Source organism: Scylla paramamosain, chromosome 2, assembly GCF_035594125.1.
Source record: "Scylla paramamosain isolate STU-SP2022 chromosome 2, ASM3559412v1, whole genome shotgun sequence".
Classification (NCBI taxonomy): Eukaryota; Metazoa; Arthropoda; class Malacostraca; order Decapoda; family Portunidae; genus Scylla; species Scylla paramamosain.
In genome coordinates, this window is record NC_087152.1 from 29,944,317 (window position 1) to 29,962,613 (window position 18,297).

At 38.1% G+C, this 18,297-nt stretch overlaps 1 protein-coding gene across 13 annotated transcripts in view; it reads left to right on the forward strand.

Moving 5' to 3' along the window:
* Positions 1-18,297, forward strand: part of LOC135112838 (ABC transporter F family member 4-like) — a 68,911-nt gene that overhangs the window by 25,592 nt on the left and 25,022 nt on the right. For 7 of the 13 annotated variants that reach the window (XR_010274585.1, XM_064027737.1, XM_064027709.1 and 4 more), the window contains 4 exons: positions 2,398-2,559; positions 5,097-5,207; positions 6,859-6,978; positions 10,352-10,474. Coding sequence is in view for 12 of the 13 variants with exons in the window: in XM_064027737.1 (XP_063883807.1) it covers positions 2,398-2,559; positions 5,097-5,207; positions 6,859-6,978; positions 10,352-10,474 (516 nt within the window). In the remaining variant the exon portion in view is untranslated. The remainder of the gene's footprint in view (positions 1-2,397; positions 2,560-5,096; positions 5,208-6,858; positions 6,979-10,351; positions 10,475-18,297) is intronic. The other 6 variants (XM_064027777.1, XM_064027716.1, XM_064027787.1 and 3 more) reach the window with 3 other exon arrangements.

Genomic DNA, 18,297 nt, shown 5'->3' on the forward strand with positions numbered 1-18,297 from the left:
GTGTTTGTGTGTGTGTGTGTGTGTTTGTTTGTTTGTATATTTGTGTCGTATATATATATGTGCGTATAGTGGTTTCACCCTAAAGATGTTTAATGTTGCTGCCATCATTACCATGCCATACTTCAGTGAGCATTTTTTGTGTGATAGATTGAGTAATGAGTAAAAAGTAACAGTCTTGTATTTCAGTTCTGGAAATTAAGATTGATGTGTGATATAATTTTGGGTAACTGCTCTATAAAAAGGAAATGGATCAATTACTGTGGTCTTTGGGACCATAATGGAAATTAACATTGATGTCAGTGATCATAACCACCTATGTCTATGAACAGTATTTCAATATTTTGTCTATACATATAGTATTAAATTGAATTAATAATAGTTATAGTAAAACAGATTGATTTGCTCAGCATTTACTATATCTAATATCTTAAGGGTCAGAGAAAAATTCATGAGATACCTCCTTAGAGACTTTGTTGTTGGCAGTGTGGAGTTACAAGGGAAGGAGCATGGTAACTGTCTGGTTCCTCCCTTTTCTCAGGACTCTTGAGTCTTGAGTCCTCCCTTGATGGCTTGTGGAATGTAATAATGATAGTGATAATTGCATGATGCGTGATGATGCTGTGAGGGAAATATTAGCATTGCTGTATAACCTTTGTGTGTATTGTCTGCATAGAAGAGACACAGTGGAACCTCGGTTACTGAATGCTTCCCTTTCCTAACAAATTGTTTTTTTAACAAAATTTAGAACTCGTTATTGCTTCAGTTATGGTGCCATAATTCGGTTCTAAAGCAAAGTTACTTGATTTCAGATATTAAATAGCAAAAGCTGCCATTTATTACTAATTTATAGTTTCTATAAATATCTACTTTGTTTTTATATGTTTTGAGGAGAGACAGAGTGTAAGACGCAGCCTTTGAAATAATGGAAATGTGATCATGTTGAAAAGCCTTGATGTAAACAAACAGTTTTTGGCAGTCAGGAGTAATCCTGAGCCACCTGTGGTTTTCTCAATGACCCACAATGCCACTATTACTCCACAACTGTATTTTTTCAGTATTTTTTTTTTCCAACAGCAAGATGTCTAAGTGTTATGATCACTTTCATTTTGTTGATTGTGAAGCAGCCGCCATCTTGGCTACTTGAGTGTTTGTCATAAGCCCCTAAGACAGGGTAGACCAGTGTCTGGGAATGGATTAATCCATTTTACATTGATTCCTATGGGGAAAATAGTTTTGGTTTTCGAATATTTTGGATTTTGAATGGCATTCAGGAATGAATTAAGTTCGAGAACCAAGGTTCCAATGTAGTCTGCTTCAGTAGATTGTGACCATCCCCATTCCTTGCCACCCATCCTACACCAGATTTATTGACCATCTGTGCTTTCTAAGGCGGATTATGCTTATGTACTTATACAGATGGTAAATAAGAAAAATATATTTGCTAGGTGAATTTGATGATGATAGTGCACATTCATATGTATGTGTGTGCTTCACTGAACAAAGGATGAAAGATAAAACCATTAAGTCAAAGGGGATATTTGAGATAGAGCAATAGAAGGAAAACAAAAACAGAAGACTAAGCAGTGTTAACATTGGGGTACTTGGTAGTCAGTAGCATTACACAACACTGGAAAATGACAGTCATAGAACAATAGACAATACCTCAGAGTTAGAGCACATAAACAGCACTACAGTCATAGAACATAAACAGAAACACAGACTTTTAATACATACAGAAGAGTTTGAGCTCATAACAGTATAGTCAGAAAACACAAACAGAAAACACAGACTTTCAATGCATACAGAAGACAGGATTACAGAGCATAAACAGAAACACAGACTTTTAACACATACAGAAGACAGGATATAAATAAGAACACATGATCAAATAACACTGAAGATAAGACATGCTTCGCAGAACAGACCACAAAGACCAGAAATATAGAATCATAGAATACAGATATTGGTATTATAGAACATACACCATCAGAGGATCAAATAAGTAGAATGCATAGACAAACGGACAATATTGTCTTATAACATGCATCTTAAGTGGATCAAATAAACAGAAGAAACAACACAAGGTGAATAACACAGGCAGCATCCTTTGGACACAGAATACAAACAGTAACGCACAACACACAACAACACAGGGTGACATAACTTGAAACTTAATGACAGACTCACATAACACAGACAACACAGAATGCAAACAAGAAAACAGGACATCAAAATATATGTTAATAAGCAAGACAGGATTACAAGGCACATTAGTACTTGAACATGTGAACAAACATAACATAATCATATGCAGTATAAAATCACATGCATGAACACAAAAGTACCAAGTCTCCCATGAAGTAGTGGCATTAACCAGGGCATGTTGGTGCCCCTCAGAGGCATACTTTGGCCCAGGCCAGCTGGGGTATGTCCCCCGGGCAGCTGTGAGGACGCTGGACAAGGGCTTGCAGGGCATCAACTTCCACAGGGGCCTCCCTATTCTACCTAGGGATCCCCCTGGTGCCCCCCGTCCCAAGCCCAGATTCAGTGTGGGTGCAGGTGCGTGATTGTGAAATTCCTGTGGCGTGGTGGTGGTACAGCAGAGGCTAACAGCAGCCACTGTTGTAACCAGTGTAGTGAAAGTAGCCACCTTCACTGCCTGCTATGATGCTTGCCCTTTCATGTAGTTAACCTGGGGCTGCAGCATGGTGGTGTAGCCTTGGCTGTCATGCACCATATTGTATATCTACCATATCCACTGTTGCTTCTTGCCATAGTGCCTAGGCTTTTATGGTGGGGTTCTAGTTTCACTTTTTTTTTTTTTTTTTTTATACTCCTTTTGACCACTATGACAGTATGTCTCTCTCTCTCTCTCTCTCTCTCTCTCTCTCTCTCTCTCTCTCTCTCTCTCTCTCTCTCTCTCTCTCTCTCTCTCTCTCTCTCTCTCTCTCTCTCTCTCTTTCTTTCTTTCTTTCTTTCTTTCTTTCTTTCTCTCTCTCTCTCTCTCTCTCTCTCTCTCTCTCTCTCTCTCTCTCTCTCTCTCTCTCTCTCTCTCTCTCTCTCTCTCTCTCTCTCTCACCCTATTTTTGCTCCTTTGAAATCTCTCTACATGATTACTTACCTTCTTTGCACATGTCTTATGTTGTCCTCACTCAGTTCCAATTACTTTCTTTGCACATGTCTTATGTTGTCCTCACTCTTTTCCAGCCCCAAACTCCATACTTCTTTGTATACTTGGTTTGATGTTTATTAGGCCTTCATGTCACAACATGGCAGAAATGGGAAAAATACTCACATTATAGAAAGGTGAATTGTCTTATTTTTTTTTTCTTTAGATGCTCTACTTCATTTATGAACATTGTATTGAATCATATTGTAACCCATATTTTGTGACAGTTACTAATGTGTGTATTGAAAAGTTACACCTATTTTGCACATTATATATATATATATATATATATATATATATATATATATATATATATATATATATATATATATATATATATATATATATATATATATATATATATATATATATATATATAATTTTTTTTTTTTTTTTTTTTTTTTTTGTTGTCTTGGGTTATTGAATTCATTATTCAAGCTACTTACTCACTTGCATTTCTTCCTTTTTTTCCCATGCATTTTTGAGTTGCTGTATGGATTGCATGCTTGCATTTATTCATGTTGCAAACTAACTTATCATACTTGCTTATGTTTAGAGTAAACTATAACTTATTTGTATCTGGTACCAATTCTAAGCATTTTCAGCCTCACAGTCATCAGTGGCATAATGTAGGTCAGTAAGGATTTGTTGGTCATGAGTACCTTAGATCCAGAGTGAATGGCTTCTTCTGACTATGCATTATTAATGTTAACTTGAGTCAGGATAGCCATGCTCTGCCTTGCTAATGAGAGGAATCATGGTGATGATCATAATTATACTTAGAAGTTTTCATTAGATGTGTATACCATGGAACTTTTCCATGCTTATAGTTTTATTGATTTATTGATTTTTATCTAAACCTCATTCATGTATTTGACCTGCATTCCTTATTTCTGACTGAATTTATAGCTTGTAGTAAGTCTTTTGTTTGGTGTGAGATGGATTGTCACAAATGTCTACCAAGAGTTGATTCCATCATGTACAAGGCATCACAATTCCAAAGTACCTGCCAAATAGAAAATTACCTCAAAGATCATTGCACCACTCATATAGTCACTGATGTTTGAAGGAACAGACTCAGATGTACTAGATCCCCTCTTCTTTCTTTCACATGTGACTGATTTTCACTTCCTGATGTTGATTTCTCAGTATCACTTACCATTACTTTCATAATCTAAATCAACACCACAGATGGTTTCACAGCACATGAAAAGCAGCTCCACTCAGAGGAATCTGTCAAATGTGCTTGTGGAATTGTAGCCATGCAGCCATTCAGAACATGAATGACAGTTTGGCCTTTACTGTTATCAGTTTACAGCCATATGTCACTGGGAAACAGTGAGAATTTATGCTACTACAGACATATGGACTGTTCTCCTTTGATTATGAACACATTTTTCTATGGTATTCCTGGTCAATTTGCATATCTTATTTTGAATAGCTTGGGGAAAAAATGGGAAATTACACTGCCTAAAAAAACAAAAAAAAAAACATGGAACTTAAGAGAATTTAAATTAAGGCTGTGCTGAAAGCTGTTGCTATGCTACACTCAAGTACTGACATCATATGCCTCACCATGTTTAAAGATGATATCTCACATTTTATTAAATCCACTGGGCAGAGTAAGCTTTGCTGTATATATTGGGAGCAGTTGCTTAGCAAGCATTTCAATCATACATATGGGTCCTTAAGGATCTTTCTTATCAGTTCATGTCATATAGAAAGAATGAAAAAGGACCTCATAAGTCCTTTAGTATTGCAACATTGCATGTGGCAATGATGATGATGATAAATATTGTAATAGGAATAGTAATAATAATAATAATAATAATAATAATAGTAATGATGTTCTTGTTGATAATAATAATAATAATAATAATAATAATGAATGAGACAGTTCCCACTCAACCCTTGACTCTTTCTACAGGTGGCCAAAATGCTCCGCCAGGAGGCCAAGGAGTCGTGCCCCAGCCACCTGCTGCCGAGGTGAAAGCAGCACCTGTAGCAGAATTACAGAAACCCCTGATTCAACCTGCAGGTAAGCCTCTACTCCCATAAACTTCATCATTCATACTTTATCTCTAATCTCTCCTCTAAAATGTTATACACACACTATGTCTGGATGCAGCACTCAGTTTATTTATCCATTTTTTCTTATTTGCTTATGTCTCGAAGGAATGGCAGAGTACTTAGATGGGGCTAAAGACTGTACTACCTAAATTTCTATTTCATTCTATGTAATAACTTACCACTTTATATCACAGGTAAGAAGAACATTTCACATAGTACCCTGGTGCCCTCCCCTTCCTTCTTTTTTGCAGAATATTACTCCTGTTCCATTGCTTTTCCTGTCACCCTTGTCTTGCCTCATCAATCCCACTGCTTTCCTCTTCCATACAATTTTTTTATTACTTTTGCTAAAGTGTGTGTGTTTGTGCTTGTGTTTGCCACACTGTTGCTTAACAGCTTGAGAAATTGTTTTATCCCACAGAACCCACATTATTTATGTTTTATTTACTATATTTATTTTCATGCATATATTTTTGTTTATTATTTATTATTCTTTCCTGATGGATGAAAATGTTGAAGTGGTAAAGAAGTTATTAGCTCTTTGTTAATGATTAACAGAGATGAGGCATTCTGGAAACTCAAAGGAATATCAATTTACTTGTGACTATCTCTCTGTGCATAGACACCTTGTTTAGTCCCTTGACTTCCCTAAAAATGATCACACAACATTGCCATGTGTAATTTTTGTGAAACCTTCACATTATTTTCTTTTATGGTCATCTATTGTCACGTTATGTTATGAACCTGCAAAAGCTGTGGGAACAAGAAAATGCCACAGGAATAGAATGGAGTTGATCAGAATACAGGAACAAGAAAATGCCACGAGAATAGAAAGGAGTTGATCAGAATACATTACTATAATTAGATTTGCCTTTTGATGTGACTTGTAGACATGATGATAAGGGATGTTTTGCAGTTAAAGTTTTTGTTGTGGTTTGTTGTGTTTATTTCCTTCACTTCCATTTTCTTCTCATTTATTTATATATTTACTTTTATCTATTTTGTGTTTTGTTGGAGTGAGTTATTGTAGCTTGTGGATTTTTTGTTTTATATTTTATTTTTCATTTTTGGGTTGTATTGTCAATAGTTGATTCATGGCTGCTGTTAGCAAATCCTGCTATGTAACTCTCAGAGGTATTCAGTCATCACATTGATACACAAATGTTGCTGTTGTATTTTATACTAAAGTAGAATATTACTTATTCACCATTGCAGTGTAGCATCCATATTGAAATAAATGAAAAGTAGTTATGACAGCGTTTAGTTTTTTTATATGTATATTTTTTCTGTTATACTTGACATTTGGTATTTTTCAAAACACTGAACCTGCTTCAGTCTGAACTTGGAAATTTGAAATAAGGTAGCACTTGTTGATTGCCTGAAAGAATGCAAGTATTCACTGACCAACAGCATCCTCATCAGAGAGATAAGCACTCATCCAAAGACAACACACCCACTTTGTTATCAGGGATCTCACACCACTTTGTTGTGTCCCTTTCTGAGCTACAACATTGACCAGGCAGCCATGAATCAAAGAAAGAAAAACATCACTATAACAGTCTGCATGTATGTTTTTTGTTGGGCTTAGTGTTTCAATGTTTGTCTTGGTCTGGTAATAGTGGGCCAGTACCTCCATCCCATCGCTGGCCACCAGCATTACCAGGCCCTTGCCAAACCCCGCTATGCCCTGCCCCAGGAGATGAGGTTCCTCCCCCACCCACGCCTGGACCCCATTGCAGGTGAGGTGGGGCTTGGTATGACCAACAGATGTGCAATTCAATACACCTCCTCCATCCTCTTCCGAATACTAATGAAATTCTGGCTAACCATCAATTATTTGTGTGTGATGACCCAGATATATAAGATATAAGTACATAATGGGCCAGCTATTTGGCCATCCAGAAGTTCATATGTATATATAAATTTGTATGCCTTGATTCTTCTGGCACAAAAGTGCAATGCCACAAGATTAGTGAATCATACTAGATGCATACAATGCAAGTTGTGAAGGGACAAAATATCTAAAGACTTTTTGTAACAATTCATAATAAGCATAGCATGATAAAAGAAAAATAAACAGAAAAATAAAAAATTTATATTTGTCTATTGCTGTTGGCTTATCTGTCTTGGTCTATTTGCCTCTGCCTGTGTGTGCATCACCAGCCTGTCTGCCATGTGCTATTCTTGAATCTCTGACTTCCCATTTAGCCCAGGAAAGCTTGACACACCATCTTGTATCCTGAGTGCATGCTCTGTTATCTCTGTTCCTAGCATGATCCTTGTGTGCTGGACTGGATATGGGAAGGCTTAATTAATATCATCTTTGTGGATATGTTTGTTTGCATGTGTCTAGTAGTATGTAGTAACTGTAATAGTTGTAGGTATAGTTACAGTAGCATATAGAAGTAGCAGGAATAGTGATTGTGGTGAGAGGAGTAACAGATCTACCCAGATGTAAATTAGTTGGGTTGTCTGTAATTAAAAGATAATGCTTTATGGTCTGAGATTTGGCTTGTAAAACTAAAGCATTTCATGCCCTTCTTTTTATTTATCATATTCTTCAAAATGTGGCAATTTCAGTGATCTGCTTGATTAAAATACTTGAATTGGCAATGTTTAAAACATTTAGTTACTATCTTCAGACATAAATTATCTGTCAGTTATTCTTCCAAAATTATGTGATCAGAGAAATGGATAAAATTGTAGTGTTATATTGTATCTTATTATTTAAGACCAACTAATTACAGCTCAGATGCACTTTTTTTTCTTCTATGTATGAGGGCCACTGTCTAAGGGCAAAAAAGTTATGAAAAAAAAGGCCCACTTATTGCCAGTTCTCATACAGATATCAAATTGAATGGTAAAATAAAGCAAAGGATAAGTGTCTTGAAACCTCCCTTTTGAAAGGGTCCAACTCATAAGGAGAAAATAAAGAAGCAGGCAGGGACTTCCAGAGTCTACTAGAGAAAGGGATGAATGATTTAGATTACTGGTTAACTCTTTTATTAGAGAGGTGGACAGAATAGGGATGAGAGAAGGGAGAAACTCTTGTGCAGGGAGACTGCAGGAGGAAGGGAGGCATGTGGCTACCAAGATCAGAAGAGCAGTTAATGTGTAAATAGTGTTAGAAGATAGCAGGAGATGCAACATTACGACAATGAGAAAGAGGCTGAAGACAGTCAGTTAGAGGAAAGGAATTGATAAGACGAAAAGCTTTTGATTCTCCCCTGCCTAAAATAACGGTATGAGTGGTACCCCCCAAACATGTGAAGTATACTCCATACATGGATGGATAAGGCTTCTGTACAGAGTTAGCAGCTGGGGGGGATGGAGGGGTGAGAAAAATTGGCAGAGATGACTCAGGACACCTAACTTCATAGAAGCTGTTTTAGCTAGAGATGAGACATGAAGTTTTCAGTTTAGATTATAAGTAAAGGACAGACTGAGGATGTTCATTGTAGAAGAGGGGAACAGTTGGGTGTCACTGAAGAAGAGGGGATAGTTATCTGGGAGATTGTGTAAAGTTGATAGGTGGAGGAATTGAGTTTTTGAGGCATTGAACATTACTAAGTCTGCTCTACCCCAATCAAAAATTGTAGAGAGATCAGGAGTCAGGCATTCTGTGAGTGAACTGTTTACTTCCTGAAGGGTTGGACATCTACAAAAAAATGTGGAAAATTACAGGGTGGTATCATCAGCACAGGAATGGATAGAACAAGAAATTTGGTTTAGAAGATCATTGATGAATAATAGAAAGTGGGTGACAGGACAGAACCCTGAGAAGCACCACTGTTAAAAGACTTAGGAGAAGAACAGTGACCATCTACCACAGCAGCAATAGAACAGTCCGAGAGAGAGAAGGATAGAAGACTTAAGCAATAGGATGGTAGTTTGAGGTATTAGAGTGATTACCCTTTTAAGGAACAGGTTGAATATAGGCAAACTTACAGCAGGAAGGAAAGTTAGATGCTGATATAGAGAGTTGGAAGAGTTTGACTATTCAAGGTGCAAGCACGGAGGCACAGTTTCAGAGAACAATAGGAGGGACCCCATGAGATCCATAAAACTTCTGAGAGTTAAGGCCAGTGAGGGCATGGGAAATGTCATTGCAAAAGATTGTAATGAAGTAGTTGGAGGATGGAGGAGAGGGAGGAACAAGCTCTGAATCATCCAAGGTGGAGTTTTTAGTAAAAGTTTGAGCAAAGAGTTCAGCTTTAGAAATAGATGAAATGGCCGTGGTGCCATCAGGTTGAAATAAAGGAGGGAAAGAGGAAGAGAAAAGTTATTGGAAATGTTTTTGGTTAGGTGGCAGAAGTCAGGAGAGTTAGTTCTTGAAAGATTTTGACACTTAATATTAATGAAGGAATTTTTGGCTAGTTGGAGAACAAACTTGACATGGTTCTGGGCAGAAATATAAAGTGGATGAGATTCTGGTGATGGAAGGCTCAAGTATCTTTTGTGGGCCACCTCTCTGTCATGTATAGCACGAGAATAGGCTGTGTTAAACCAAGGTTTGGAAGGTTTAGGACAAGAAAAGGAGTGAGGAGTGTATGCATCCATGCCAGACACTTTCACCTCTGTTATGCCCTTAGTGCAGAGATGGGTTTCTGACATGGAAGCAGTAGTCATTCCATGGAAAATCAGTGAAATACCTCTTCAGGTTCCATCACTTAGTAGAGGCAAAATGCCAGAGGCACTTCTGCTTTACAGATATCATTTATTTGGTATATTTAATATGGGATCCACTGTGCAATATGTAGCTTAGTATGTATTTTGGTACTTTTGAAAATTGTGTCTTGTTATTGCTCAAACCAGTAAATTTCTCTTCTTCTACTATGTTATTTCTGCAGCATTGTTATTAAAAGGAGGAAATAAATATTTACTTTTCATTTTACTTTACCACTGTTTGCTCTCAAGCATTCTATCATCTTGTCCTCTGTTCTCTTATACTTGGGGACCTTCTTTCATTTACAGCATCAGAATTTGTCAGAAAATATAGTCATTTATTTTCTTTCTTATTTTCCAAGAAACCAAACCACCTTAGGTCTATTATCCATAATGTAACAGTATTAAGAGTGTGTAGTACATAACCATGCCACCTCCCATCCAAAGGCCCTGGTGTGGTAGAGCGGCCAGCAGCTCCCGTGGATGCCAACAATCAGGCCCTTGCTCCACCTGCCAATGTGGTGCAGCAAGACCCCCACAATGAAGTGCTTGCCCCACCACCAGCCCAGGGTAGGTCTGTCTAGTGGACTCTCTAATCCAGCTATAACCCTTGCCCTATTTCTCTTATTCCCTCATCCTATGACACACACACACACACACACACACACACACACACATCAGGGGTCTGCTGTTACCTAATTTTATTTCACCCTGCAGTACAGACAGGTTCCATTATACAAGTATTCATTGCATAAGAAAACAATGATGAGTTCATTAAACTAAGGAGAGAGAGAGAGAGAGAGAGAGAGAGAGAGAGAGAGAGAGAGAGAGAGAGAGAGAGAGAGAGAGAGAGAGAGAGAGAGAGAGAGAGAGAGACAGTAACAACCAGAGCAAGTTCAAAATGTGCACCTTGCTGCACCCTTCTTCTGACATATCTGGACTGTTTGGTGATGTACAATGATAAAAAATGCACAGACATGAGTTTGTGAGCACTCTTTCTTTGTCTCCTATCTAGTTTTTATGATTTTCTTCCATCCTTCTGAACTTGGTGTCTGCTCACATTGGAAGTTTGCTCACAAATTTTTGCAAATACACGCTCACTGTATTTACAGTTCATTGATACAGTACTGAGTTTTTGTGACTGGTCATTGCATATATATATGAGTTACTGCTACACTACAGAAATATGTTCTGTAACACTGATGGCTTAGTTGCACTTATTGCATAATTTTGCTTGAAAAATTATCTTTGAGGTGGTCATGGAATGCAGTTTTTTTTCACATTAGTTAATTGTTTTGTTATTTGAGGATTTGCTATTTTGCTATAAAATGAAATAGCTTGTATCAGTAGGACTTGATAAAATGAAATAGCTTGTATCATTGGGCCTTACTTATGCCCATACTCTTTTTGTACCACAAGATTATTCTTGTATTTAGCCCACACCTGCACTGGCCACAATATCTGTCCACAGTTGCCTTGCATCTGCAAAAATTTTCATCATAAATTCTTCACCTGTCCCTTTATCATCAAGCCTGCATACTTGATTTTATTACCTGTCCTATAAAGTTTCAGTAAATTCTTCATGCAGTAGAGCAAGCCACACATACCTTATGAAATACGAGTACTCTTGGTTAATAACTGGTGATCTCTGCTTAAGAAACAGGAACCAAATTTTTTAAGTTTTTAATTCATGGTTTTGGGTCATTTGTGGTCCTATCTTAACCTTTTTACTTGCCATGCTGCTTCTAGTGGAAAAGGCAGCTCCCTCTACTGACCCACTCAACCTTGCCTACCCCATTTATACCCCCAAATCACCTCATGCAGTTTATATTTCTAAACATTTATCCTCTCAAAGTTTGCTATATACACATGTCCCTTCTCCCCCTCCTTTGATCTGTTACTTCCATTGACCTTGCAGCCCTGTCTCTCTACCCTCATGAAATTTCATGTGTCTGCCTGGTATAGTCCAATTTGATTGATGTGTCCCTCACTCACAGGTTTTCTCAAAGGTGAATCTGGACCTGCTTCTGCATCCACAAGAATAGGATTTTTACATTGTACTTGCAGACCTCTGACACACACACACACACACACACATATATCAGATTTGTGTTACACTTACTTGTTTTTTTTGCCCACAATGCACAATTTTTATTGCTTATATTCTGCTTGTATACAATGAAGTAGAAATTTTGTATTTTATTTAATGAAGCAATCTTTTGTTGCAATATAAGAGTCATGAGTATGGAATGGTGTGTGTGTGTGTGTGTGTGTGTGTGTGTGTCCTTGAAATTTATGGATGATGTGATCCCTGTATTGAAGAAGGTAGTGCCATAGTAATATATTTTTGCATCTTCAGGAAATGTAGTATCAGCCTAGAGTTATGTAGATAATATTGGTGGATTTAAACACATATGAAAGACTTACATTCATGAAAATGCATTCAAGTAGGAACATATTTACAAATTAAATGCAAAGTCTTCTTACACAAATATGTAAAACAAGGTTTGAAAGGTATGTCTTATTAGCCAAAAAATTCCTCATAAAACAAATTTTGCATTTTGTCGTGGATCTCGTTTTATCTTGAGACATGTTTGGCTGAGGCAGTGACATTGTTTTATTCTCAGATAGTATATGTTCTATATTGTTTTATCCATAGTTTTCCTTTTTTTTTATTATTTATTTATTTACTTGATTTATTGTTATTATTATTATTATTATTATTATTATTATTATTATTATTATTATTATTATTATTATTATTATTATTATTACCTTTTTTTTCCCCATCCACGTGGAAGAGGCTCTTGGCATTCATATTCAAGGCATGATGTTTAGAGTAGATGAACCATCTCTATTCAAAAGGATGATGTTAAATATCCATAAGCAAGTTCTTTTCTAGTCATGTCTGTGGTGGTCTGTTCCTTTTCACAGTTTGTGATAAAAGAGAAAGATGGAATTTAGAGCCACAGGCTAAGCTGCAGTCTGACAAGGGCCTTGACTTCCATCTTTGCTTCTGAACTGATGGTGGATGAATAGTGTGGGCTGTTTGTTATGTCCTTTGCTCATGAGGAGGTGTGTGGGCAGGAAAAATGGCCCAGACTTTAGTGTTGCCATTTAGTGCCTACCCTAACCTAACCTAATATAACTAACCTAACCTAACCCTAACCTAATCTGATCAAACCTAACCTAACCCTAACATAACCTAACCTGATCTAAGTTAACCCTAACCTAACCTAACCCTAACATAATCTAACTATAACCTAACCTAAGTTATCCTCACCTTACAATCCCTAACTAACCTAACCTGGCCTACTTAACCTAACCCAACCTAACATTAACTTAACCTAACTTACCTTAAACTAACCTAACCTACATACAGCACAAAAAAGCTTGCTGGGAGCATCTTTTTTTTTTTTTTTTCTTTTTTTTTTTTTTATGTAGGAAGGATACTGGCCAAGGGCAACAAAAATCTAATGAAAAAAATGCCCACTGAAATGCCAGTCCCATAAAAGGATCAAAGCAGTGGTCAAAAATTGGTGGATAAGTGTCTTGAAACCTCCCTCTTGAAGGAATTCAAGTCGTAGGAAGGTGGAAATACAGAAGCAGGCAGGGAGTTCCAGAGTTTACCAGAGAAAGGGATGAATGATTGAGAATACTGGTTAACTCTTGCGTTAGAGAGGTGGACAGAATAGGGGTGAGAGAAAGAAGAAAGTCTTGTGCAGCGAGGCCGTGGAAGGAGGGGAGGCATGCAGTTAGCAAGATCAGAAGAGCAGTTAGCTTGAAAATAGCGGTAGAAGACAGCTAGATATGCAACATTGCGGCGGTGAGAGAGAGGCTGAAGACAGTCAGTTAGAGGAGAGGAGTTGATGAGACGAAAAGCTTTTGATTCCACCCTGTCTAGAAGAGCAGTATGAGTGGAACCCCCCCAGACATGTGAAGCATACTCCATACATGGACAGATAAGGCCCTCGTACAGAGTTAGCAGCTGGGGGGGTGAGAAAAACTGGCGGAGACGTCTCAGAACACCTAATTTCATAGAAGCTGTTTTAGCTAGAGATGAGATGTGAAGTTTCCACTTCAGATTATAAGTAAAGGACAGACCAAGGATGTTCAGTGTAGAAGAGGGGGACAGTTGAGTGTCATTGAAGAAGAGGGGATAGTTGTCTGGAAGGTTGTGTCGAGTTGATAGATGGAGGAATTGAGTTTTTGAGGCACTGAACAATACCAAGTTTGCTCTGCCCCAATCAGAAATTTTAGAAAGATCAGAAGTCAGGCGTTCTGTGGCTTCCCTGCGTGATATGTTTACCTCCTGAAGGGTTGGACGTCTATGAAAAGACGTGGAAAAGTGCAAGTTGATATCATCAGCGTAGGAGTGGATAGGACAAGATGTTTGGTTTAGAAGATCATTAATGAATAATAAGAAGAGAGTGGGTGACAGGACAGAACCCTGAGGAACACCACTGTTAATAGATTTAGGAGAAGAACAGTGACCGTCTACCAAAGCAGCAATAGAACGGTCAGAAAGGAAACTTGAGATGAAGTTACAGAGAGAAGGATAGAAACCGTAGGAGGGTAGTTTGGAAATCAAAGCTTTGTGCCAGACTCTATCAAAGGCTTTTGATATGTCCAAGGCACCAGCAAAAGTTTCACCAAAATCTCTAAAAGAGGATGACCAAGACTCAGTAAGGAAAGCCAGAAGATCACCAGTAGAGCGGCCTTGACGAAACCCATACTGGTGATCAGATAGAAGGTTTTGAAGTGATAGATGTTTAAGAATCTTCCTGTTGAGGATAGATTCAAAAACTCTAGATAAGCAGGAAATTAAAGCAATAGGACGGTAGTTTGAGGGATTAGAGCGGTCACCCTTTTTAGGAACAGGTTGAATGTAGGCAAACTTCCAGCAAGAAGGAAAGGTAGATGTTGACAGACAGAGCTGAAAGAGTTTGACTAGGCAAGGTGCAAGCACGGAGGCACAGTTTCGGAGAACAATAGGAGGGACCCCATCAGGTCCATAAGCCTTCCGAGGGTTTAGGCCAGCAAGGGCATGGAAAACATCATTGCGAAGAATTTTAATAGGTGGCATGAAGTAGTCAGAGGGTGGAGGAGAGGGAGGAACAAGCCCAGAATCGTCCAAGATAGAGTTTTTGCCAAAGGTTTGAGCAAAGAGTTCAGCTTTAGAAATAGATGTGATAGCAGTGGTGCCATCTGGTTGAAATAGAGGAGGGAAAGAAGAAGCAAAGTTATTGGAGATATTTTTGGCTAGATGCCAGAAATTACGAGGGGAGTTAGATCTTGAAAGGTTTTGACATTTTCTGTTAATGAAGGAGTTTTTGGCTAGTTGGAGAACAGACTTGGCATGGTTCCGGACAGAAATATAAAGTGCATGAGATTCTGGTGATGGAAGGCTTAAGTACCTTTTGTGGGCCACCTCTCTATCACGTATAGACAAGCTGTGTTAAACTAAGGTTTAGAAGGTTTAGGACGAGCAAAAGAGTGAGGAATGTACGCCTCCATGCCAGACACTATCACCTCTGTTATGCGCTCAGCACACAAAGACGGGTCTTTGCTGTAGGGTTGCATGGCAAAACCTCCAGCCTTGTTAATGTTGTAAGGGACTAGTTGACTTACAAAATGGAAATCCTAACAAGGATAAGAGGCAATAAGGATAGTCCATCAAACTTTTGTTTCCCACCATACATCACATCGGTGATGTCACACCAGTAAATAAAGGAGCAAATGACCACTTTGCTACACAAGTCCTGCTGTACCTCAAGAAATGGGTACACATTAAGGGGGTTTGGGATGATATGCATAATAGCAGGACCCTGTCATGGTGCCTGTCATAACCTTGTCCCTCCTTATCTACCTCACTCTACCTGGAAAGATCCTAGTCTTTGTCTCTCTTTCTCTCCGCTATATCCTATCTTACTTGATGATTTGTTGTTTAATTGGCTGTGGATAATGATATACTTCTCTACAGCTTTAGCCTTGATCCTCAGGGTTGTGATGAAAGCTCTATAAATGATGTCCAGAATTGTCTCTGTATTCATATTTTTTCATCAGTCTTCATTTTGAAAGGCTCCACACATGGTTGTATGTTTTGGAGGGTTGAAATATAGCATTTTACAAAACTTGGCTCAAAATGTTCCTACATCATCCAGAAATAATCCCAGAACAATATTTTCCTTGACAGAAAGGATTTAAATGTCTGGTGTGGGTTTAAAGAGCTTTAAAGATCCTATCCCAGTGGAGGGAGTGTGGAAAGTTGGGACCTATTGAGCACAGAATAAAAGTGGATTTTCATTGAAATCTCATTTCACCAGAGCCCATAGGCTGTGTAAGAGATCGAGAGAATTGGTGAGAGAATGGCACAAGTCAGTCACCCACCAAATTTCAGATGGAGTGGATATGTAACCTGTTTATTACATTCCCTTGTTTTCCTTGATTATATTCATAAATGGTGATGAAAGAAAGAGAATAATGTTTAGAAACTAAGAAACAACATCTGAGAGAAATGAAGAAGAAAAACACCTCCATACCGTCATGCCATGATGCTCCACTCCTCCTCCTCCTCCTCCTCCTCCTCCTCCTCCTGACATATCATACCAAGGTTTCTTCCTTGCATCATTCCAATACCTGCAGCCACCTCCTCTTCCACCTCTTCATCCACATCATCTTCAATTGACCACAGCCAGACTGCACTATGCCAGGATGTTGTAACAAAGATAAAGCCTTTGTACCAGAGTCTAATGAGAAGACACCCACTATTGGCTGAAATTAATGTCTTTCCAATGATGTAGGGGCTCTGAGAAGCAACCAACACTGAGATTTTACACAAAGAAACTAGTAAAGTTGCAAAAATATATCTTTCTGAAAGTGGTTCAGTGCAACTGTGATTATACTTCCTCCTTCAGATAAAGCACTTGTAACTGAACTATTTTGATGGTTTTTAGAATTCATTATCTCTTTATGATAATGACTAAGATTTATGAAAACCATTTAAATTGCTGTGGATATAAGACATTTACATACACTTCTAACTTTAAAATGCTGGTGCCTCCAATAAATTTAGGCATTTTTTAATCATAGAAAATCTCAAGTCAGTCAAATTTAGAAGAGACTATTTGTGGATATTGCTTTTATTAGCAGCAAGCATCTTATGAATGGATATTGTGGAAAATATAAGTGAGTCGGGAGTAATGATGGGAGTGACAAAAAACACAGTTTTATACAAAATTTGATGCATGTAATATAAAGACATGCCACCATTCCATTGTTTATGTCAACATTTCAAAATGCTTTGCATAGTGTGCTAGGTATATTAAAGGACTGTTCACAGTTAACAATAAAAAAAAAGTTGGTTAAGTATTAATGCAGCTGTATGATTGGGAGTATGATTGCAAAGTTTCCACACTTTATTTCAAATACTTGTGATAGATGCCCCATGGTGTTGCATACCCCTTGCAAGGTGCACAGTCTCAAGCAGCCTCCATGCCCAGGTCAAGATCACAGGGATCTTGGACCACTTCATTCATATCATGTGCTGGGACAAGTTTTTTGTCTCTGTCTTATCAGCTTCTGCTTTTTTCCATTTGGGAGTGTATTTACATTCAATCTGTCCCTAAGAATGGCTTCTTTAATCCTTTGCACTGCCAGTCTGCAGCTATGAATTTCTTCCTGTATAAAATTTTGAACTTATTCTCAGGTGGAATATTTTCAAGCCTCTATCACCTTGTAATCTATTCACTAGATAGCAAGAACTATACAAAAAGCTGCTTGCATGCAATTGTCTCCTCATACTGAGCTAAGTCTTGGCCATGCTGAATGAGCTCAAAGATTTTTGAAAATATTAGCTGTTACTATAAAACAAAAACAAAAGTCTTTAAAAGTCTGAACATGTTTTAATTCCAGTTGACAAGCTCTCTCTCTCTCTCTCTCTCTCTCTCTCTCTCTCTCTCTCTCTCTCTCTCTCTCTCTCTCTCTCTCTCTCTCTCTCTCTCTCTCTCTCTCTCTCTCTCTCTCTCTCTCTCTCTCTCTCTCTCTCTCTCTCTCTCTCTCTCTCTCTCTCTTTTATATGTAGGAGAGGCACCAACCAAGTGTAACAGAAAATGCAACAAAAAAAACATCCCATTGATATGTCAGTCCCCAAACAGAGTCAAAAGCATAAGTCAAAAATACAGGATAAGTGTCTTGAAACTTATCCTGTATTTTGAAGGGTGGAAATACAGAAGCAGGCTGGGAGTTCCAGTCTTCCAGAGAAACAGATGAATGATTGAGAATACTGATTAACTCTTGCATTAGAGGAGTGGACAGAATAGGGATGAGAGAAAGAAGAAAGTTTTGTGCAGGAAGGCTACAGGAGTAGGGAAGGCATACAGTTAGCAAGATCA